Genomic DNA, 18,779 nt, shown 5'->3' with positions numbered 1-18,779 from the left:
CTCTACTAAAAATGCAAAAACTAGCTGGGCATGGTGGCGCACGCCTGTAGACCCAGCTACTCGGGAGGCAGAGGCAGGAGAATTGCTTGAACCCAGGAGGTGGAGGTTGTGGTGAACCGAGATCGTGCCATTGCACAGGAACCTGGGTAACAAGAGCAAAACTCCGTCTCAAAAAAAAAAAAGAGCTTGGCCGGGTACAGTGGCTCATGCCTGTAATCCCAGCATTTCGGGAGACTGAGATAGGCGGATCACAAGGTCAGGAGATGGAGACTATCCTGACCAATATGGTGAAACCCATCTCTACTAAAATTGCAAAAATTAGCCGGATGTGGTGGCGTGCACCTATAATCCCAGCTGCTTGGGAGGTTGAGGCAGGAGAATCTCTTGAACCCAGGAGGCAGAGGTTGCAGTGAGCTGAGATCATGCCACTGCATACTCCAGCCTGTCGACAGAGGGAGACTCCATATGAAAAAGAATAAAAAAAAAAAGCTCACACCTGTAATCCCAGCACTTTGGGCACTGAGGCAGGTGGATTGCTTGAGTCCAGGAGATTGAGACTAGCCTGACAACAAAGTGAGATTCCCCTCTTCTACAAAAAAAAAATTAAAAAAATTAGCCAGACATGGTGGTACATGCCTGTGGTCGATCGGTTGAGCCTGGGAGGTTGAGGCTGCAATGAGCCATGTTCAAGCCACCACACTCCAACTGTGTGACAGAGACCATGTCTCAAAAAAAAGTCATCTGTGTTCCTTGCAGGCACATCTATGGTAATGCTTGTACCATGAATTTAACACTTTTAACTTGATGGCACATTTTTACTTTTTTTTTTTTTTTTTTTTTTTTTGAGATGGAGTCTCACTGTGGACCCCATCCAGGCTGGAGTGCAGTGGTGTGATCTTGGCTCACTGCAACCTCTGCCTGTCAGGTTCAAACTGAGGCAGCCTTCCTGAGTAGCTGGAATTACAGGCAGGTGCCACCATGCCCAGCTAATTTTGTATTTTTAGTAAAGACGGGGTTTCACCATGTTGACCAGGATGGTCTCGATCTCTTGATCTCATGATCCACCCACCTCGGCCTCCCAAAATGCTGGGACTGCAGGCATGAGCCACCACGCCAGGCCCTGATGGCACATTTTAAAAGGGGGGAATAACATGGGCAGTTAATATTTATATAATAAATAGCTTTAGCTACTTCTTATGCTACAAAGCTTCTGTATTTAAATTTTTAATATAAGAGGATCGATTTATTGTGGTTCAAATATATAAACTGACATTCAAACATCTTAAACTTTAGGAACAGAAGTTTAACATTCAAACAGAAGTACAATTTTCAAGAAACATCTAGAAAGTAATTTGTTGTCTAATCCAGAGTACCGATAAATGTTGCTTCATGATGAATAAAGTGTGTTTCACCCTTTTTTGTCTTTTCATTCCTCCATAAAAATCACTGGCAGTTCAATTCAGACCAACTTCATAATGACCGTGTCTCCATACCTGAGAATAAATTGCTAAATAAATCCCCTTAGGTTAACCAACAAGATTGGTCTACAATTCAGAGGAGATAAACAAAGCATGTAAGTGAACAAATTAAATTGTTCTTTAGAGATGAAGGTAAAAGCACATCCAGTAATTTCCACCTCTGACAGATTATTCAGTTTTCAGTGTTTTAGTTTTTTTGTGTGGGGGGAGGGAGGGTCTTGCTTTGTTCCTAGGCTGAAGTGCAGTGGCATGTTCATGGCTCGCTGCAGCCTCAACGTCTTGGGCTAAATGCAATCCTTCCACCTCAGCCTCCTGAGTAGCTGGAATTACAGGCACATGCCATCTTGCCCAGCTAATTTTTTAATGTTTTATAGAGGCAGGGTCCCACTATGTTGCTCAGGCTGTTAAAGAACTCCTGGATTCAAGCGATCCTCCCACTTCAGCCTCCCAAAGCAGCTAAGCCACCACAGCCAGACTTACCTGCTTTAAAACAAACAGGAAGCCGGGCGCGGTGGCTCAAGCCTGTAATCCCAGCACTTTGGGAGGCCGAGGCGGGTGGATCACGAGGTCGAGAGATCGAGACCATCCTGGTCAACATGGTGAAACCCCGTCTCTACTAAAAATACAAAAAATTAGCTGGGCATGGTGGCACGTGCCTGTAATCCCGGCTACTCAGGAGGCTGAGGCAGGAGAATTGCCTGAACCCAGGAGGCGGAGGTTGCGGTGAGCCGAGATCGTGCCATTGCACTCCAGCCTGGGTAAGAAGAGCGAAACTCCGTCTCAAAAAAAAAAAAAAAAAAAAAAAAAAAAAAAAAAACAGAAAACTAGGTTTTCTTGGAATCTGTGCTATCTGCATCTTGCAAATGCAAACCACATACACTCTTTAACAAAAACCTTTCCATGCACACCGTTAGGAAGAGCATCATTAAATCACTAATTCCACACCCATAAAAGGATGATTTGAGTTTTAAGATTTTAGATTTACTAGATAGCCTGCATTTGAGTATATCGATCATGTCACACAAAGAAAAATACTTCCAAAGTGTTCTCTGTTCAGAAGCATCACAAATGCTCCTCCTGTTTGTCAGATCATTTTGCAGTAAGTTTACTAATACTTATCTACATAAACAACTGAAAATTGGCTCAGGCAAGCATTTTGAATTAGTAGATTACTCCCATAGAACAGTATTCAGAATTATTGTCTTGTGGGCTCTGAAGCTCAGGAAGGTAGTAGAGGTGGAGTGTGATAGCCCGGGTCATCAATATCCACATTGAGTTTATGCCTCTCCTCAGGCGCAGTCCAGTGCTGGACACCATTTATCATTCTGCAAAATGATGTCTATATCTTTCAGGTGCTGGTCAGATTCTTAAATTAACTTCTTAGCGCTGTTCTGTTGATGAACAGAAGACTTCAGTATTCAGAACTGAATGATTCCAGCATCTTCCACCAGCTTTCACTTTCACATCTTTCACTGAATTATAAATTAGGTCTCCTTCAAAAGTGCCCCAAGGTCAACTTTGGTTGTAATGTATTTATCTCTGACATATTCTTCAAATTCTGTTTTTTTCCTGTCCTTTGAGAACTGCACCCAGAATTTTTTTTTTTTTTTTTTTTTTTTTAGACGGAGTTTCACTCTTGTTACCCAGGCTGGAGTGCAATGGCGCGATCTCGGCTCACCGCAACCTCCGCCTCCTGGGTTCAGGCAATTCTCCTGCCTCAGCCTCCTGAGTAGCTGGGATTACAGGCACGCACCACTATGCCCAACTAATTTTTTGTATTTTTAGTAGAGACGGGGTTTCACCATGTTGACCAGGATGGTCTCGATCTCTCGACCTTGTGATCCACCCGCCTCGGCCTCCCAAAGTGCTAGGATTACAGGCTTGAGCCACCGCACCCGGCCCTGCACCCAGAATTTTAATTTTTTTTACTTCTTCCATGTGAATGTTAAGGTACTCACAGAGGTTTCATCCAGAAGTCTTCCCTTTTCTTTCTGGTAAGTGCTTCAATGTGCTCATTAAGCTGCTCCTTCCCTTCCCAACTGGGATCTAGATTCCCAGTGGTGATCTTTTTGACAAGTCCTCTGTCAAACCATGACACATGTGAAGAACATTATCTGAGCAACCCTCAGGGATAATACAGGATTTTGCAACAAAGTTCCAGGGTATCTCCTAATGTCAGTATACTCTCAGTCCTACATCTAAGAGTTGTTGTTTGTTTGTTTTTGAGACGGAGTTTTGCTCTTGTTACCCAGGATGGAGTGCAATGGCGCGATCTCGGCTCACCGCAACCTCCACCTCCTGGGTTCAGGCAATTCTCCTGCCTCAGCCTCCTGAGTAGCTGGGATTATAGGCACGTGCCACCATGCCCAGCTAATTTTTTTGTATTTTTAGTAGAGACGGGGTTTCACCATGTTGACCAGAATGGTCTCGATCTCTTGACCTCGTGATCCACCCGCCGCGGCCTCCCAAAGTGCTGGGATTACAGGCGTGAGCCACCGTGCCCGGCCAAGAGTTTTTTATAAAAGCTTTATTGAGATACAATTTATATAATATTTAAAATGTACAATTCAGTGGATTTGAGTATATTCAGAGTTGTGCAACCTACACCATAAGCTAACTGTAGGATATTTTCATCACCCTGAAAAGAAACCCTACACCCATTAGCAGTTACTCCATTCTACCTACAGCCAGCCTAGGCAACCACTAATCTTTCCGCCTATTCTGGACATTTCGTTTAAATGGAATCATGATCTTTTGTGACTGGCTTCTTTCACTTAATGTTTTTAAGGTTTATCCATGATTAGCATATATCAGTCCTTTGTTTCTTTTTACTGCCAATTAATGGTTATGGGCCTAGAGGTAGAATTGCTAAATCATACAGCAGCTCTGTTTCATCTTTTGAGGAACTGACAGTCTGTTTCCTGAAGTGGCTGCACCATTTTACATTCCCACCAGCAATGTATAAGGGTTCCAATTTCTGCACATCTTCAACACTTGTTATTATTTTTCTTTTTTATTACAGCCATTCTAGTGAATGAAGTGATAAATTCATAGTTGTGAGTTTTCTTTTTTTTTTTTTGGAGATGGAATCTCACTCTGTCACCCAGGCTGAAGTGCAATGGCATGATCTCAGCTCACTGTAACCTCTGCTTCCTGCGTTCAAGTGATTCTCCTGCCTTAGCCTCCCGAGTAGCTGGGACTATAGGCATGCATCACCACGCAACGCTAATTTTTGTACTTTTTAGTAGAGATAAGGTTTCACCATGTTGGCCAGGCTGGTCTCTAACTCCTGACCTCCAGTGATCCACCTACCTTGGCCTTGTAAAGTACTGAGATTGCAAGCGTGAACTACTGCACCCCGCCTCTTAGTTTTGATTTACACTTCCCTAATGATTATGTCCAGCATCTTTTTATGTACTAACTGGCCATTTGTTAGTGGTTTTTGCTTCTTTTTTTGTTTTGTTTTGTTTTTTTTTTGTTGTTGTTTTTTTTTTGTTTTTTGTTTTTTGTTTTTTTTTGAGACAGAGTTTCGCTCTTGTTACCCAGGCTGGAGTGCAATGGCGCGATCTCGGCTCACCGCAACCTCCGCCTCCTGGGTTCAGGCAATTCTCCTGCCTCAGCCTCCTGAGTAGCTGGGATTACAGGCACGTGCCACCATGCCCAGCTAATTTTTTGTATTTTTAGTAGAGACGGGGTTTCACCATGTCGACCAGGATGGTCTCGATCTCTTGACCTCGTGATCCACCCGCCTCGGCCTCCCAAAGTGCTGGGATTACAAGCTTGAGCCACCGCGCCCGGCCGTTGTTTTTTTTTTTTTTTTTTTGAGACGGAGTTTCACTCTTGTTGCCCAGGCTGGAGTGCAATGGCGCGATCTCGGCTCACCACAACCTCCGCCTCCTGGGTTCAGGCAATTCTCCTGCCTCAGCCTCCTGTGTAGCTGGGATTACAGGCATGCGCCACCATGCCCAGCTAATTTTTGTATTTTTAGTAGAGACGGAGTTTCACCATGTTGACCAGGATGGTCTCGATCTCTTGACCTCGTGATCCACCCGCCTCGGCCTCCCAAAGTGCTGGGATTACAGGCCTGAGCCACCGCGCCAGGCCGGTTTTTGCTTCTTTTAAAAACTGCGGAGACATCCATAAACATTTCCAAAATGCAGCAAATACTGTACATACAAATAGTAAGACTGGGCTTTGTGCTGTCCATCTTTAATCCTAAATGCAACAAAACACATGGAGACTTTGAAAATTCTTGAGAATAATGCTATAGTTGTTAAGATTTTGCTAAAGTAAGTGTTTTTTCTAACTCTTTGAGCTGCATATTGCCTTGTGTAATCATCATCCGGATTGTGTCCTGTAGAATAAAGTGAAATCTGGTTACTGTTTTACCTGGTTAAACAAGGTATAGCTATACCATATTATTTGTTAAAATCAAGAACCAATACTAGGTATTGGAACTGCTGCCTTTTAGGAAAGCCAAAAGAGTTCCACATATATAATACATAATATAAAAGTCCAGTGATGATGTTGAAGAGTACAGATACAGCTATATCAAATTTTAAAATATCATTTAAAATCGGTAACATTACAAGCAATGATCAAGCTATGCCAGCTCAGTGGCATTATATTCCAAGATGTCTGCTAAATTTAAAAAAAAAATTCACTGAACAATTAAAAGAATTAGGGTCTGTCCTCACCATGATTTTGTTCTCACCTCTTCGGTGGCACTTTTGTTTCTTTTGAATTCTTCCCTTGCCCAATCTTTCAGGTATTTGCGATCAGAATCATTTGGAACTTGCCGAATTGTTTGCAAAATCCTTCTGTAGAGGAGAAGAACTTGTTGCCTTCTTATGAACTGTAAAAGAGAGGAGAAATATCAATTCCTACTGCACAATCGCCAGCCTGGAAGGTTCTATTTCAGCAAACAAGCTGTAACCAGACTCCTTCTCATTGGTCAATTAAAAAAAAAAGCAAAGACTTTTTTTTTTTTTTTTTTTTTTGCCAGGTGCAGTGGCTCAGGCCTGTAATCCCAGGACTTCAGGAGACCAAGATGGGAGGATCACCTGAGCCCAGCAGGTGTAAGCTGCGGTAAGCCTTGATTGCTCCACTGCACTCAGCCTGGGCGAGAGTGAGGCCCTGTCTCAAAAACATGTTTTAAAGAAAGCATCACGAGGTTCATCTGATCTTTTTGCTTACTCCTCTGTGAAACCTAAGAACAATTAAAAAATCGGCCAGGCGCGGTGGCTCATGCCTGTAACCCCAGCACTTTGGGAGGCCGAGGCGGGCAGATCACGAGGTCAGGAGTTTGAGACCAGCCTAACCAACATGGTGAAACTCCCATCTCTACTAAAAAGACAAAAATTAGCTGGGCGTGGTGGCGCGCGCCTGTAATTCCAGCTACTCAGGAGGCTAAGGCAGGAGACTCGCTTGAACCTGGGAGGCGGAAGTTGCAGTGAGCGGAGATGTGGCCACTGCACTCCAGCCTGGGCGACAGAGTGAGACTCTGTCTACACACACACACACACACACACGTTGACGACAGCACTTCTTCTAAATTAAGCTGTTCAAATCTTTGGTAATCTCATTTGCCGTTTGCCACAGCTCAGTGCAACTGACAGCTGCACTGAGTAATAGCAGGGGCGCCGGTACTTGAGGAAATCAAGCACCTAGCGCACCTGACGCGACCACACCAAACCGAGTAAGCGGCTCTTGCCTCCCACAGGCCTCCGCGGCGCGAAGCCCCGCCCCGCAGGCGTCGGGCTAATATCAGAAGGCGCGCGCTGCGTCAGGATGCCGGAGCTCGCCCCGTTGGATGGAGGGTAGATGGAGAATCCCGGCGCTGAGACCCAGGTAAGCCGCTCTGGAAGGCAGAGAACCTCACCTGCTTTAATGTTAGCGTCGCTGGGGGGAAGCGGGAAGCGGCCATGTCCGCCAGCGGTCCGCCGGAGCCTCAGCGCGCAGGAGCGGAAGTGGGGGTTCCGACCAGGGGGTGTGACGAGCCTGGTTTCCTGGGAACGGCCGGGTGGTTTGTCTCTGAGAGCGCGCGGTCTCGGGACTGAGGCCCTAGGGTTTGGGGCAGGTTATGGACTGCGCTGGCTGAAGTTTTCTCGTCGGTAAAATGGGATACAGTGCCTTATAGGGTCGTTGTGATAACGAAAGAAAGGGCACTTGGCACGGTTCTTGGTAAAGAGAGTTCATCAAATGAAAGAGGAGGAGGCCGGGCGCGGCGGTTCAGGTCTGCAAATCCAAGCACTTTGGGAGGCCGAGGCGGGCAGATTACCTGAGGTCAAGAGTTTGAGACCAGACTGGCCACCATGGTGAAACCCCGTTTTTGCCAAAAAATAGAAAAAACAGCCCGGCGTGGTGGCGGACGCCTGTAATCCCAGCACCTCGTGAGGCTAAGGCAGGAGAATTGTTTGAACCCGGGACATGGAGGTTGCAGTGAGCCGAAACTGCACCACTGCACTCCAGCCTGGGCGACAGAGCGAGACTGTCTTGGAAAAAAGTCTTTTGTGTGTGGGCAAAGAGGGGGAAAAGTATTTGAATGTTCTTTTGGCAGTACTTGATTTGATCCCACTTGGCACAAGTCTTGAGAAAGCAGAACAGAGGTTGGCTCAGCTTCTAGAGGTTTGTCTGAGGGACAGGGATTGTGGTGGTGAGACAGGAAAGATTTGGCAATATGAATAGCCTTGGAGTGCGTCTCTCTCTGTTTTCGTCCTCTTCTTTTCAAATACAAGCGTTTTCCCGGAGCAGTGAACTTCATGATCCTTTGAAACAAAGCTTTGAATGGCTGCCCCACTGCGGGGTTTTTTGTTTTGTTTGTTATTGAGACGAAGTCTTGCTCTGTCACTCAGGCTGGAGTGCAGTGGCACTATCTCGGCCCACTGCAACTTTTGTCTCCTGAGTTAAAGCAATTCTCGTTCCTCAGCCTCCTGAGTAGCTGGGATTACAGGCGTGCGCCACCACACTCGACTAATTTTTCTGTACTTTTATTAGAGACGGGGTTTCACCATGTTGGTCCAGCTGGCCTTAAACTCCTGACCTCATGACCCGCCCGCCTCGGCCTCCCAAAATGCTGGGATTACAGGCCTGAGCCACCTCACCTGGCCCCCACTGCAGTTTTAAGCACTTTTCATAAGGAGGAGCATAACCATCCCTAAGCCTCAGGCTTTTGCTTTTCTTTCCCTGTAACTGTTTTATCTTTCCCACAATACACACCACATGCCTTTAGGTTAAGTCACTAAAAGTGGAGTTAGCAAATCTTTGCCGTATTAATTTTCCAAATAGTTTTGTATCAAATTAAAATAGTACCAAGTGTTCATTCAATTGCTGTTTACTGAGTACTTGCTTGCCTGCCTGTTGGCATCCTGGGACTCCCTCTTCCTAGCTGTGTTCTGGCTATTTACCCTCTCCTGGCCTGTTAACTCCCCTGTAAAGTGAAATACAGCATCTACCTCAGTTGTGTACCTGTAATGTACTGAGAACAGGACCTGGAACACGTATGAACTCTAATCATTGCTCTTTTGAACTTCACCAGGCATTGTATGAATGATGCTAACTGCATGACCACATTGTCAGTAATATATTTGTCCAACTTTGTCTAATACATTAGCATTGATATGTCATTGCTAACTTTTAAAAAGTATGAGAGAAGTTAAATACCCCTCGCCATTTTTAGTTATACTGATTTGTGAATTGCTCATGACTTGGATCTGTTAATGATGAGGACTTTTATTCTTTTATATGGGCTCTATATTTTGTTTTTGTCATTTCTTTATACATACAGAAATTTTATCTATACAATCACAGGTATTTTTGTGCCTTTTGAGGCTTTTCATTTCCCATTCAGACCTTTGTAATTCATTTTTTAAAGTTTCATTATTTTTAAAATATTTACTCCATCTAGAATTTACTTTGGTTTACAGCATCATGTGGATCTAATTTCTAGATGTTAAGCTGTATCAGTATCATTTATTACATAATTCACTTCTTTTTCTGGGCTTTATAATGGATGTCTTTTTGGCTGTATAGTAAATTCATTTAGGGTCTGAGTAATCCAGAATTGTTTCATCTTAGATGGGTTGAGTTTTTAATTTTTGTCTTATATGTATGTTTTTATTATCTGGCAAAACTTGTTTCTTGTTAAAAAAAAATCTGTTAGTATTGTTCTCTATAACCTTTAGAAATGTTTTGTAAAATTTCCCTCCAAATCATCTTGTGATCTTGATTGGAATTTTGAAATAGTGCTGAATCTATAAATTAATATGTGAGAAAACACATTTTTACATTATTTCTTCTTCCCATCAAGAGACACTCAGGCCAGGTGCGTTGGCTCAGGCCTGTAGTCCCAGCACTTTGGGAGGCCAAGGCAGGTGCATCACCTGAGGTCAGGAGTTCAAGACCAGCCTGCCCAATATGGTGAAACCCTGTCTCTACTAAAAATACAAAAAATTAGCCGGGACTGGTGGTGCACACCTGTAGTCCCAGCTATTCGGGAGGCTGAGGCAGAATTGCTTGAACCTGGGAGACAGAGGTTGCAATGAGCGGAGATCACACCATTGCACTCCAGCCTGGGCAACAAGAGCAAAGCTCCATTAAAAAACACAAAAAAAACTCATGACACTGGCAATGCTGTCGTCAGTCACATATGCTCCTTGCTCAGACTCACGCTTTGGGCAGGAAAACCTCTTAAGTTCAATATAGTGCTAACAAATAATGTTGCGGTTCATACTGTGGGAAATCATTCCTCCTGGAGGGCTTGTCTGAGCTAGGTATTTGCCAGAAAAGCAAAGTCAACAAGAGGATTCCAGACAACACATGGAACACTGGCAGGGATACTGGGAGAGAAGGGACAGGCAAGAGCCTCATAGGTCACGTGAAGAAGCTTGAGTATTACCCTCTTTACAACGGGGAGCTCTGAAGGGATTTTCAGCTAGAGAACTTTTAGAAAGATCTTGGATGTTGTATGTAGGATGAAGCGAAGCAAGCAAAAACAAGTTACTGGTCAGGATACCACTGAAGGAGTCCCTGCTAGAGATTAAAAGAGCCCCAGTCACAATGGAATGGGGGCGGGCAGGAGGGGGTGCGGAATAGGATAGGATGTCCTGAAGTCAGACTGGACAAGATGATTAATTTGATTGGGGTATGGATAGAAATGGAGAAGGAAGTAAAGCAGATGTATAGGTTAAGCTCCAAGTTTGTGAACAGGGTGCTTGTTGGAGTAGTCACTGCATATGGGGAATGTTGAAGGAACGTTTGGGATAGGAGAATTAGAACAGAGTGACATTTTTGAATGTGTGTCTTTGAAGAGTCTATTGCCTAAATGTAGCTCCAACAGATGTCTGAATATAATTGAGAATACCAAAGAGTAGACTTCCTGGACCCCTGGTTGGAGAATTTTAGTCTTTTAGCTTCAATGATGGTTGAGGCTACGGGAGTGGTTAAGTTGTCCAAAGTGAGATTTTGTTGTTGTTCAGAGTCTTGCTCTGTCACCGAGGCTGGAGTGCAGTGGTGTGATCTCAGTTCACTGCAACCTCTGCCTCCTGGTTCAAGTAGTTCTCTGGCTTCAGCCTCCCCAGTAGCTTGGGATTACAGGCACATACTACCACACCCAGCTAATTTTTTGTATTTTTAGTAGAGATGGGGTTCACCATATTGGCCAGGCTGGTCTCAAACTCCTGACCTCAAGGGCTCCACCCACCTCTGCCTTCCAAAGTGTTGGGATTATAGGGGTGAGCCACCGCGCCTAGCCCCAAAGTGAGATTTTTGAGACACAATGGAGGACATTTGTGTTCTGCTGTCCATTCGTTAAATATCAGAACTTACCTATTTGGCCAAGGCCTGGGGGGATGGGCAGGATGGCACGAATATGAACTATTAACATGATAGATTAATTTATCTCTACTCCTGCAAGCCCTGTTGGGAGCACAAGTTGAAAATGGCACTCTTGGGTTCCTGCTTCCTGGAATCCCTACTGTCCCTGATCTCATGAGCCAACCCAGGGCCAAGGGAATCACTCTGGGCACTCCGGTTTGGGAGTTCTATCTAAGATGGAGCTTCCAAAGGCAGATATAATAGATTGCAGCATTGTCATAGTATTGGTGTCTTTCCCTCCCAGACTCAATCCTACTGGAAGATTAAACTCCCTGCCCCATGGAGGACTTGAGCCAATGAAATGTGTGTAGATATGACATCACTTATAGAGGAGAATCTTTACAAGCCATTGCATGGCTCCATCAACTCACCCTTTTCATTCTACCGCAAAGCCAGCATATTATAGCTCAGGCTACCATGGACATAAATGCAAATGAGAAATCAACCCTTGTAGTAAGAGCAACATTTAAGTTGGAGGTCTTGTTAGCACAGCATTAACTATTAACAGCTTACTAATCCAGCAGAGATCAATCCCATAGCATACCTTTTACAATCCTGTCATCTTTCATTAAGAATAGTTACAAATTATATCAACAGTGGTATATGTTTTAATAGTTTTCAGAATATAAGCTGCATAGCTTTTTAGAATAAAAAATAATGATATAACTTCAGGTACATGCTTTGGGACACTTGGTTAAACAACAGGCAATCTGTGTCTTTGATGACCACCTCAAAAGGGTGGCAGACTTCACAGTGTAACTTGGAAACAGACAGGGGGATAGACAATTACATCATGACATATTGCCTACAAAAGAAGAACATTCTGACAGAACATTAAGTAGAACAGAGCACACAGTTTCAAGTATTCAAGTGCTGCTTTCTGGCCAAGTAAAAACTGCCTAAAAATCAGTTTCTTTTGACTGGAAAAAATAGACGGAGCTACTGAGTGAGTTCTTCTGGATAGTGTTTCTTTCCCAGAATGAAACTGGCTCAGTTCAGCTTGAAAGCAGTGTGAGGAATGACTCTTCCCCTTAACCATTAAGAAAAAAAAAAAAGATGAACTAAACAAATAAATTACTACAACAACAGGAACCATGGCACTGAATGAAATAAAGGGGCAATCACCTTTCCATCATTGCATAGTCTCCCGAAGCAGCACATGTGAAAGAGGATACTGAAAAGCCAGTTTGTTTTTACACAGCCCAAGGATCGTTTTTATGGATTACTTGGGCTTCTAATAATGTCCGGTTGCTTTATAAGAACACACACACATACCACACTTTCCTACCCTCTAAGAGAAGGTAGTTCCTTTCACAGTAAACACACCCTCATACTCTCCAGAAACTGCAACTGTCTCAGCCACTTGACAGCTTTTGGGTACACATTGTGGGCTTGGCAAGGCAGAGCTTAGAGCAGGGTCAAAAGGGCAGCTAGCTCCCCTTAATCCTTTATACAAAGGACTGTCAAAATCCCATGCTCCTGGCAGCGTCTCCTCAAGGCACAGGTGCCCAGGTCCCCTGCAAAGGAAAACAAGCAGCTGGGCTCCAACGGTGGGGTATGACCTCCTCCCAGGCCAGGGCTTCCAAGCCCACTGCAGCATCAGGTACCTGAACTCCTATCTCTTCCAGTTACCAGTTCAGGCACCTGCTGCTGCTGCAGCTGCTGCTTCCAGGTTTGTTATAAAAACCTTAGCCCAGGCAAAGCAGGGAGCCAGAGAGTGTTCTATAGGCTATAAGATCATGTTGTAAAATAAAAATATATATTACAATAAAATTTTTTGTAGTTGTCCGAAAGGGAGCACCTGGGTAAGGAATGTGGCCTTCTGACCACGGTTAAGTCTCACTTTGGACTCTTTCTGTTCTATGGGTGATCAGAGGCTGTCACCAACTCAAACCACTGTCTGAGGGCATCGCTGAGTGTCTCAGGAAGTGTGTTTACATCTCGTAGAATGATATAGTATGGGAATGGGAACTCTTCCATGTAGGATCGGATTTCAGGCATCTCTCCAGGTCCTTTAAATATCGGTACTTTAATGTCCAAGATAGAATCCTGTCAACAAAAGGCAATTTGAAATGAAGAGGCAGTGATTAAAGCAGCATCCTTAGCTAGCTCTTTTGCTGACAACTTTTATGTCTCTTTCTGTGTTTTATTCCTGCATATGAACCTAGCTTTTATTACTAAGTAAAAAAGAATTTTCAGAACTCTGCTAAGAAGGAGGTAGATCTCTTTTTGAGTGCCCTTCAAGGAGGAGGGACACTGATGAAAAAAAGGAAAAGGGATAGACAGAAAAATCTACTTTCCCTACAGTGGTGTTTCCCCATCGTCTACTTGGAATCATTCACATTAAATCTTTACTTTGCTATCAAGGCCTTAATGTGACCTGCAGACACAGTGCTTCCCTGGAACAGAACTGCCCTGTCGGCATATTTCACTAAGATGATTAATGCTTCCTGCTGTGAGGAGGGCTGCTGAGACCTAAGTTTAAGTGTAGAAACACCTGATCTCCATTTCAAAGTTGTCAGTACCCATTATCAAGGCTGTAATACCTGCACTGACTTTGCATAGAAGGAAAAGATGACCCAAGAGGATGGTCATTCTGAAATCTTGGCTCTCCCACTCATTACCTAACCTCTATGTGTTTCAGTTCTTCAGTGTGAAGTGGGAATCATGATCCCTAAACCTCACTGGTTTATTGCAAAGATTAATTGAGTGCCTACAATGGTACTATGAATGCTGGGAGTTCCCTATATGTCTAAGTGATCCAGACCTTATTGCAGATTAAACAGGTTGAAGGGAATCCCCACTTCATCTCTCGAAGAGGTGGCGTTTAGTAGTCACTCACCCGTGAACTGGGATTGTCCAACACAACAAAGATGACAAAGATGTTGGCATTCCGGGCAGCCTGAACTGCTGCCAGGACTCTTTCTTTGCCCTCAAGGAAAAGGCCTCGCCCATCAGAGACTACCAGGAGGAGTTGTGCAGTTTCTGTAGACCATATAAGAGGAAACAAGGGAATAAAATGGACATCCATTTTTAGTAACTCAAACTACCTGAAGTAGGCCATATTAGTGTAGGCTTTCTCTGTACTATTAAAGCTAAACAGACTTCGCCATATTAGTGTAGGCTTTCTCTGTACTATTAAAGCTAAACAGACTTCTAAAGCTGATGAATTCTGGGCGCAAACATGAGGGACCTCTAATGAGATCTATCCTTTAGGACGCTTGAGTCAAGAGACAAGGCATAATAAGGTATACTAAGTAAGCTGCTGTCAGTACAGCAGAGTTTCTCAATAGTGCTTCAGAAAATGTTAAGTTCAGCTCAACGTCAATTATAGAGCAACACACTGTAGATGAGAATTAAAACACTTGTTTATGGCTATTAATTTTAAAAATGATAGTACCGAGTAGGCCATTAGAAGAAAGCACCCAAATCAGAAACCTGGAACTATGTCTTCCAAATTTGTCATCACACAGAATAATCACCTTTAGATTTCTGTTAACTCCTTGTACATAATTTCTGTATTTTTTTTCCCCTTGAAATTTGACTTGTTTAAACAAAAACAAATAGAAAGGAACCACTCAACAGTAAATAAGATGTTTTAAAATTTTTGCTACATAGTGTTTCCAGATAAAGATTATATAGTACTTGAGTTGAGGATGGGTGCTGTAGCAGATGTTGAGGGGTGTGAATGACTTCCTTCCATCAAAAACTGAAGCTTCTGCATGATACACTGAGGACACTGAGAGATTTTTGGAAAAGACTGAAGAATGGGCATGTTTCGAACCCCCAAAGTAAATGTGGTTGGATTAACTGGTTTTTAAATTATGTCTTTCTCTACTTTCCTCTCTTATTAAAATATTAGAGAATAAAGTACTCGAAGGGGACTGGTTTCAGAACACCTATCCCCCACCCCTAGTATACCAGCATACACACATATTTAAGCCTAGAGATGGCCCTGGAGAACCCGCATATATGAAAAGTTGGTCCTCCATATACTCGGGTTTCGCATCCCTCAAATACTGAATTTTCAATCCACTTTTGGTTGGAAAAACTCCATGTGTAAGTAGACCTGAGCAGTAGAGATAAACCTGTGGTATTCAAGGGTCAACTGTAGTCTTTATATTTAATTCCACACACCTTGCTTCTTTCTCTCACAACTCTAAACTCTTATCGAATGTTTATATACTAGTTAGTGTCTAGATCTCCCATTGATTATAAGCCGCATGCGTACAGGTTCTAAATATTTCTGAATGAATGAATAAATTCCACCAGCTCCATTGACTTATATCTTTTCCTGTGGAGCATACCTGTTAGAACATGGTGACAGGGGTAGTGAGCTGAAGCAGGCAGCTTGGGAATACAGAGTACAGGAAAGCATTTTGTTAATGAAGAGGAAGGCATGCAGCTCACCTGGACTAATGTTCTGTGAGAGCTGCCGAGCAGCTGCAAACATGGTGGCGACAGACTCTAGAAACTAAACCAGAACCAGAAATAGATAATTAGAAAACTATTTAAATGCTCTCTTCCCGTTATCAAAGAGACTGACGGTATTTCTGACACTGAAGTGATCATCAGATAACCACCTCAGGCTTATAGACCATCAACTATTTGTCCCTTCTGGCCATATGTAGTTTAAAAAGGAGGATCCTACAGCCCCCTGGCACCAAGCAGCCTGAAAGTGGCTCAGCCCAGAAGCTAAAAGGAGGATCCTTGGTTACATACATTCTTTGTTTGTTTGTTTTTTTTTAATTGTGTTTTGAGACACGGTCTCATTCTGTCATCCAGGCTGCAGTGTAGTAGCATGATCTCACCTCACTGTGGCCTCAATTCCTGGGCTCTGCCTCAGCCTACAGCCAAGTACCTAGGACTATAGGTATGTGCCACCACATGTGGATAATATTTTGTCTTTTGTAGAGATGAGCTCTCACTATGTTGACGAGGCTGATTTTGAACCGCTGGCCTCAAGCTGGGATTACAAGTGTGAGCCATCATGCCTAGATGATACATGCATTCTCAAGCACAGGTGAGACATGTTTCATTAACATATAACCCACTTAGAGTTCTGGAAGAAACCCCAAAGGAAAAGAAGTGCTTCCCTAGGACATAAGAAGTCAATAACCCCCTCAAATAAACCAAACAGCTATCTTCTTTCAAGAACAGAAAAGAAATGAGCAAAAGAGAAGGCCAGAAAATATAAAATGTCCAGGGCAGCCTAGAGAAAGCAGATTGAATCAGAGCAGGACCCAGGAGAAATACAATCCCATGCTCTGTTTTGAACTTGTGCTATCCTCAAAAAGTCACTGACGTTATATCATTTCTTCTCTAGGCTTAATAAGGGAGAAAAATACATCTTGGCCCACCTGATAAGGGTATGGGAGATGGGGTTGGTTTTGCAGAATGTTCTGAACTACTCAGCAAAAAAAGCAGGGAGCCAGAAAATGATGATGCGAAGTCAAGTGATCTTTGAGGAACTGAGAAAAAGTCACATCTTGTTTTATAATGGATGCCAAGGAAGCTTCTATTCCAGTGGTACACAGGCTGTGTTTAGGACTATCCCTGTCCTAAGTCTGTATTGGATGGGTTGGGGGATGGTTTGTCAGCCTAGCATGATGGTAATCCCAACACTTTGGGAGGACAAGAAGGGAGCAACACTTGACCCCTGGAATTTGAGAACAGTCTGGGCAACAAAGTGAGACCCTGTTCCTACAAAAAATAAAAATTAGCCAGACATGGTGGCACAGGCCTGTAGTCCTAGCTACTAGGGAGGCTGAGGTGAGAGGACTGCTTAAGCCCAGGAGTTTGAGGCTACAGTGAGTTACGATGGTGCCATTGCACTCTAGCCTGGGTGACAGAATGAGATGCTGTCTCAAAAAAAAAAAAAAAAGTTCTCCCTCCTATCTACACCAATTTAAAAATAACTATGCAGAAGACATTTTATTTCATTCTCATACCTGAGCAATCTTGGTTTTCTTTTGTTGGAATTTGCAGAGACGTAGAATCTGGGACCCAGAGTAATCACTGAACTGTTCATGAAATGGGTGTAACAGCTTTACAGATTCTCCAAAACTTGGGGGCGGAAAACCAAATACAACAGGAGTTATTTGTTTGCTATGTGATCAAAATAACCAAACAGGTTGTGAAAAGTTCTCACAGTGGAATTAAAGGCAACCTTACCTACACACTGCAATCTGACCCACTTCCAGGAGGGTTAGAGCATTTCCGATCACAGCCAAAGATTCAAATGCAAGCTGTGAATTAGAAAGTTAATGATTTCAGGAATCAGAACATCCTCTAAACCAGAGCCTCTCAACTTTTTTTTTTGCATCCAGATTCCCACAGAAAACATTGTTTTTTTTTGTTCGGCAAGTAGAGGAATAACATCAGTAAGGTTATTATAGTCACAACCAACCCTGAGGCTTTCATGGCCTTATGCTCTGCCTGGTACCATAAATGTTGAAACCTAGAATCCATTACACTGATAGGAATGGTCTGCTGTAGACATTGAATAACAAGTAGGGCCAGGCGTGGTACCTCACACCTATAATCCCAGCACTTTAGGAGGCTAAGGAGGGAGGATCACTTGAGTCCAGGAGTTCAAGAGCAGCCCAGGTAACACAGCAAGACCCTCCACATCTGTGGTCTCAGCTACTTGGGAGGCTGAGGTAGGAGGATCACCTGACCCCCAGGAAGTTGAGGCTACAGTGAGCTACCACTCCGGTCTGGGCAACAGAGTGAAACCCTGTCTTAAAAAAAAAAAAAAAAAAAAAAAAAGCCAGGCACGGTGGCTCAAACCTGTAATCCAGCACTTTGGGAGGCCAAGGCGGGTGGATCACGAGGTCAAGAGATGGAGACCATCCTGGTCAACATGGTGAAACCCCATCTCTACTAAAAATACAAAAAATTAGCTGGGCATGGTGGCGCGTGCCTGTAATCCCAGCTACTCGGGAGGCTGAGGCAGGAGAATTGCCTGAACCCAGGAGGCGGAGGTTGCAGTGAGCCGAGATCGTGCCATTGCACTCCAGCCTGGGTAACAAGAGCAAAACTCCGTCTCAAAAAAAAAAAAAAAAAAAAAATTTAGCCAGTCATGGTGACATACACCTTTGGTCCCAGAAACTCAGGAGGCTGAAGTGGGAGGACTATACTGCTTAAACCCAGAAGGTTGAGGCCACAGTGAGTCATGATAATGCCACTGCACTCTAGCCTAAGCAGCAGAGCAAGACCCTGTCTTTAAAAAAAAAAAATGCTGGGCGCAGTGGCTCACGCCTGTAATCCCAGCACTTTTGGGAGGCTGAGGCGGGCGGATCACCTGAGGTCAGGAGTTTGAGACCAGGCTGACCAACATGGAGAAACCCCATCTCCAGTAAAAAATACAAAATTAGCTGGGCGTGGTGACGGATGCCTGTAATCCCAGCTACTCAGGAGGCCGAG

General features: G+C 43.8%; 2 protein-coding genes and 1 long non-coding RNA gene across 6 annotated transcripts in view; 1 reads left to right on the top strand and 2 right to left on the bottom strand.

Moving 5' to 3' along the window:
- Positions 1-4,539: 4,539 nt before the first annotated feature.
- On the bottom strand, positions 4,540-7,456 carry LYRM2 (LYR motif containing 2). The gene is made up of 3 exons (XM_003922930.4): positions 7,360-7,456; positions 6,193-6,333; positions 4,540-5,832 (listed from the first exon to the last, which is right to left on the bottom strand). The coding sequence occupies exons 1-3, from the start codon at positions 7,402-7,404 to the stop codon at positions 5,752-5,754; spliced, it is 267 nt and encodes an 88-aa protein (XP_003922979.1). The 5' UTR covers positions 7,405-7,456; the 3' UTR covers positions 4,540-5,751.
- Positions 7,214-18,779, top strand: part of LOC104650594 (uncharacterized) — a 49,351-nt gene continuing 37,785 nt past the window's right edge. For all 3 annotated transcript variants that reach the window (XR_012517244.1, XR_744181.3, XR_012517243.1), the window contains exon 1: positions 7,214-7,328. This is a non-coding gene — a long non-coding RNA (uncharacterized LOC104650594). The remainder of the gene's footprint in view (positions 7,329-18,779) is intronic.
- Positions 13,089-18,779, bottom strand: part of MDN1 (midasin AAA ATPase 1) — a 183,287-nt gene continuing 177,596 nt past the window's right edge. For both annotated transcript variants that reach the window (XM_074397695.1, XM_074397696.1), the window contains exons 98-102: positions 17,526-17,599; positions 17,303-17,417; positions 15,762-15,825; positions 14,194-14,336; positions 13,089-13,400 (exon numbers count right to left, since the gene is read on the bottom strand). In XM_074397695.1, the coding sequence (XP_074253796.1) occupies positions 13,212-13,400; positions 14,194-14,336; positions 15,762-15,825; positions 17,303-17,417; positions 17,526-17,599 (585 nt within the window). In that variant the 3' untranslated portion in view covers positions 13,089-13,211. The remainder of the gene's footprint in view (positions 13,401-14,193; positions 14,337-15,761; positions 15,826-17,302; positions 17,418-17,525; positions 17,600-18,779) is intronic.

This window comes from Saimiri boliviensis, chromosome 4 (genome assembly GCF_048565385.1).
Source record: "Saimiri boliviensis isolate mSaiBol1 chromosome 4, mSaiBol1.pri, whole genome shotgun sequence".
Taxonomy (NCBI): Eukaryota; Metazoa; Chordata; class Mammalia; order Primates; family Cebidae; genus Saimiri; species Saimiri boliviensis.
This window is presented reverse-complemented; position numbering and strand designations above follow the sequence as displayed.

Coding starts and splice junctions, on each gene's coding strand:
- LYRM2 (XM_003922930.4), bottom strand. CDS start 7,404: ATGGCCGCTTCCCGCTTCCCCCCAGCGACGCTAACATTAAAGCAG. Junction 6,334..7,359: donor CGACGCTAACATTAAAGCAG/GTGAGGTTCTCT, acceptor TCTCTTTTACAG/TTCATAAGAAGGCAACAAGT. Junction 5,833..6,192: donor ACAAAAGTGCCACCGAAGAG/GTGAGAACAAAA, acceptor TTTATTCTACAG/GACACAATCCGGATGATGAT.